The sequence below is a fragment of the Priapulus caudatus genome, unplaced genomic scaffold (genome assembly GCF_000485595.1).
Source record: "Priapulus caudatus unplaced genomic scaffold, Priapulus_caudatus-5.0.1 Scaffold757, whole genome shotgun sequence".
Lineage (NCBI taxonomy): Eukaryota > Metazoa > Priapulida > Priapulimorpha > Priapulimorphida > Priapulidae > Priapulus > Priapulus caudatus.
Window position 1 is genome coordinate 88,120 of NW_014577818.1, and position 5,093 is coordinate 93,212.

At 38.6% G+C, this 5,093-nt stretch overlaps 1 protein-coding gene across 1 annotated transcript in view; it reads right to left on the minus strand.

Annotated features, from left to right (window-relative positions):
- Positions 1-5,093, minus strand: part of LOC106813340 (lysosomal alpha-mannosidase-like) — a 28,573-nt gene that overhangs the window by 18,083 nt on the left and 5,397 nt on the right. Inside the window, exons 2-3 of the mRNA XM_014817467.1 lie at positions 4,045-4,186; positions 2,901-3,022 (exon numbers count right to left, since the gene is read on the minus strand). Coding sequence (XP_014672953.1) covers positions 2,901-2,996 — 96 coding nt within the window. The 5' untranslated portion in view covers positions 2,997-3,022; positions 4,045-4,186. The remainder of the gene's footprint in view (positions 1-2,900; positions 3,023-4,044; positions 4,187-5,093) is intronic.

The window sequence follows — 5,093 nt, forward strand, 5'->3', positions numbered from 1 at the left end:
TTTTTCAGTAGCGAATCCAGATGTGTGCCGAGTAGTGGTGGTAGAATGATGGGGGTAAATACACGAACAACAATAGGGTACACCCAAGAACGCTGTAAGTTCATCTAGTGGACACGCGTGTGTGTGCAACTATCCGTGAAAATATTCAGGGCCGCAGCGCAGTGTTAGTATTTCAGATGGGAGATGTTCAGTCTCTAATCTGCACTAAATGTGTAAAATAATGGATGGAGCGTTGAAATGCTCACCAATGATTGTTTCACATCTTGTGGTATTCGTATGCTGGTATTGACTGTAAGTACGGTGGACACGGCCCTGATCCCAATCATCACCCTTGAGCAGCTAGTGAACACGTGTATGGTTGGCCATCGTACTCAGAAATTATGGTTGGCCATCGTACTCAGAAATTATGGTTGGCCATCGTACTCAGAAATTATGGTTGGCCATCATACTCAGAAATTATGGTTGACCATCATACTCAGAAATTATGGTTGGCCATCATACTCAGAAATTATGGTTGGCCATCATACTCAGAAATTATGGTTGGCCATCATACTCAAGAACAATTATTTTTACCGCGGTAAAATTATAGCCCGTTTACCCAATCAGAAGCCTTGGTACACATACTTTGCCCTCAGTAAATATAATTTATCCGCGGTTAAATTATGTGAAACAACGCCTCTGATTGGGTAAAAGGGCTATAATTTTACCGCAGTTAAATTATTTCTACCGCGGTAAAATAATTTATCCGCGGGGTATGCACTCCCTACTATAGATACATAATTTCAACAATATTATACGTGCATACATTTCAACTTTTCATATTAAAGCATTTCTGAATAAATTATGCCCTCTCTATTTTAAATATATAATTTAAACAAAGTTTGAATTCTTTTAGCAGATACAAGATTTGCGTACAGAGAGGCGTGAAGGAGTGAGAGAAGATTAGCATAGACATTTTTCGGAGTTTGCACTCTCTACTATAAACATATAATCCCAAGTATATCATAACTGTATTTATCTATGTAAATGAAACATCTAATAATTGTTTTTAAACGTGAAAGCTAACCTTAAATAATATTCATGCTAATGCAGTATATTGAATCAGACATATCCGTTCTGACCGCCCATGACATTTAGGTACAATTCGGTAAACAGCTGATCAATGTCCAGCTGATATCACACTATATATACGTGCGTATTGCAATCTTTTAGGCTGGCTATTGCTTTCGCAAACGTGTGCGTTTCGTTCGCGTACGCGTGTTGATTTGCTTTTCTTGTAGGCCCTACATACTTATACATGCTTATACATGCTTATATACATGATTATACATGATTATACATGCTTATACATGCTTATACATTGCTTATTACAGCAATCCTTTTATTCCACGGCAACGTAGGCTAATCAGAGGATCAGCCGAGGATCATGGTGTGACTATAGATTATAGCGCATAGCGTGCTCGTGGACTGGAGGGGCTATTTGCTGACTGGGACGTGTTTGTTGAAGGATCGCGTAAACACGCACTCACTGATTGAAAGTGTAAATAAATGCGTGTCAGCAGTTATGATATTTGCTGACAGGAGAGTATTTTAGTACAATCTTTGCAATCTGTTGCGTACAAGGTGGAGTGGAGAATCTAAAACAAACAGGTGTAGAAAACATACACGTTTAATGATGTGACGCACCGTGGCGGTGGGTTGAGATCACTTTCTCGCCTCGATCCTAACTAACACATTTAAGTCACGTTACGTAACATTAAAACTGTACATCACATTATGGATACGAGAAATAACGCTGGGTGACATTTAGATTGGAATGTTAAGTCAGTGTCAGCATAGATATAAAATAAAGATCTATGTTCTTCTAAAGATCTTCATTCTATATATATCTATAGTGTCAGCTACGTCATGGCAGGCTCCCAGAGCGTAGGTCCTATAGAGGAAAACAGTGTGAAATGTTGGCAAGTAAAAACGCATAAACTTGGTCTAAACAGTAAGCCTTGGTTCTATTGTATGTTATCAGTTGGATCCCCTGTACCGTGTACAGCCCCTTCCTCTTATAGAGATCAAAAGACGTAAGTGCCAGAAAACTTCGCCCAAACATCATTATACTAAAGAATTATATTGGATCGAGGTAATCTATTTTACTCTCTGACTACCGTGTGAGTAATTTGTAAGGCAAATTTATAGTTACAGGCTTAGTTTCTCTGTATTATATTAGGAATGTCTACATGGGTGGTATTGTGGGACGAGTAGCTACGGCGCATTCAAACATAGCTTATCAGTTTCTGTAAGTGCACGTGAACGACTAAACTTTACGATTCCGCAAATAACGACTTGATTTTTATTGTCTGTACGGAATACAGGAGTACACTGTCAAACTATTAATAGTACATTGTCAGTTCTAAAAAGAATATTACAATTTGCTTTAATTATACATTTAAAGAAAAACGCACATATCTACTAATATATATATATATATAATAATATACACATATACACATATATACACACATCATAATATACACATATGATATACACATATCTATAATTGGGGATAGGAGAATGAGAGAACGGTGTGGGAGGAGAAGAAGAAAAAGGAGGATGAGGATAAGGAAGAAGAGAAGAAAGAGCAGAGAGAGATAATAAGAAGTGGAGCGGCGTATGATACATTCTTACTATGCAGAAATTCATGGTAAAGATGAGTATAGTCATGAACCATGACATTAAATAGCGGCCACATCTCTCAGAAATCATTTATAATTAGCATAGTTAAAAGATAGGAGATTTTGATATAACCAGGAGCGTATAATGACAAATATTTTTGTCATTAATAATATTTGTCATTATACGCGCCTGATATAACACAATGTGTTAAAGGCGTATACGAGAACGCTTACCTCGTAGTTGCATTGCAGGCCGGCAGTAGTAGGTGCAGCCAGGAGCGGTGGTATGGCTGCGGTTACCACGAGGCACAGCCAGATTAACAGCTTCATACTGATGGCGTGATCAACCGCCTGAGCTGTACGATGAGAAATAATGGACCAGTGTAAACGCGGGCTATACACAGTAAACGTGTGCTTACTCACAGTATACACTTATACACTTATACACTTATACACTTATACACTTATACACACTAAACAGCTTACATAGTAAACGTGTGCTATACGCCTTCCAATGAGATAGCACCACTCTATACCACGTAAAGGTATGATAACTCTAGGGCATATAGCGCGGTTGCTTATATTTTTATGCCCTTGAATTCTTGAGTTTTCTCTTGCTATCTCTCTAGTTCTCTATCGCTCTCTCACTCAGTTTCTTTCTTTCTATCTTTTTCTCTGTCCCCTTTCCTTATCTATCTATAGCTCTTTCCATTTTTCTCGTTCTCTCTAGCTCTCTCTTCTCTTTATCCCTTTCTCTCTATTTAAATTGACTACCTCACGAATTTTCTATGGTAAAATTTGTAAAATTTTTGTTGCCATTTTTTTACATTAAAAGTAAGAACTAACGGGACTAAACGTATCGTCAAATTTTTACCTGATCAGATGTTTCTCAACTAGTTAAAAATCTAAAAAACCTGGACGATTTGATATTATGTTCCTGAAATTAATTGCTTGCTATGCATGGGCTATGTATGATTCACGAGTATATGTCCACATCGAACAATGTAGTAAAATAGGAAGTATAATGCAGCAATTTAACCATAAAAAGTGAACAGAATCACTTGTATTTTGTGAAAAAGTGGAATTTTTTTCCCCATTTTTACTATTTACGGTGACGTAATAACTTTAACACACAAACGCACATACAGATATACGCACGTACGCAAGCGCGCATACTATTAAGAGCTAATAATACATTGTATAATTGAATACATGTAATACAATGTATTATTAGCTCTTAATACTATCTCTCTTTCTCTCTCTTTCTCCCTCTCTTTCTTGCCCTCACTCTCTCTTTGTTTCTCCCCTCTCCCTCTCGCGTTCTCCTTTTCTATCACTCTCGTTGTCACTCTCGCTCCTTTCTACCCTATGTGCCTACCGGATATGCCTGCTAAATTCTCTTAGCCACTTTCCTCCGAAGATGTCTAAAAGGGAATCCTTCACTGTAACTCCGATTAGTTGACTTCACACTCACCGCAGCGCTGCGTATAGTACAGCTGACTGCATGGTGAGACTCTGCCCTGGTGAAGGTACAATCAGAACTGATCACGAGACACGAGCAAAACACTGATAGCAACAGCGAACTAAGAACTACGTTCGTCTACATTCTCCCGACCCTCGCCGAGCGTACGTTAAATGTCGACTTGGCATTGTAAATATCTATAAGTTCACATTCTGTAAATCATTATATCCTCATAATGTATCTCATCATATTCTTTTATAGCCTCATTTAATACTCCGCTTATTTCTGCGAAACCACATTCTACACACACTATGTTTTCATGCGTGAATGCATAATGCATTTCAAACAGAATAGCGACGCCCAAAACGCGCTAAACTGTCTGAACGAAATTACAATTATCCAATATGTCGGTGCTGCTAGCCCCTTTTAATTTGCAGGCGACAGATATCCACATCCAACTGTTGCCTTAAACCACCGGGGGCCTAGGGCCCCGCTGGCGTAATAATACACTGTGCAAGTGATGCAGCCTACTTTTCTTTGTTGGAGGCGGTATAGCTTACAACCAAGGCTTACCACACACTACTATATAGGAGGCCTTAGGCCCCCTTCATACACAATACTATATATGTGGCCTTGGTTGGCCGCCAGCATACACTATATTACAATACAATATAGATGGCATTAGGCCACCGTCATATTCAATACTATATATGTGGCCTTGGTTGGCCGCCAGCATACACTATATTACAATACAATATAGATGGCATTAGGCCACCGTCATATACAATACTATATATGTGGCCTTGGTTGGCCGCCAGCATACACTATATTACAATACAATATAGATGGCATTAGGCCACCGTCATATACAATACTATATATGTGGCCTTGGTTGGCCGCCAGCATACACTATATTACAATACAATATAGATGGCATTAGGCCACCGTCATATACAATACTATAT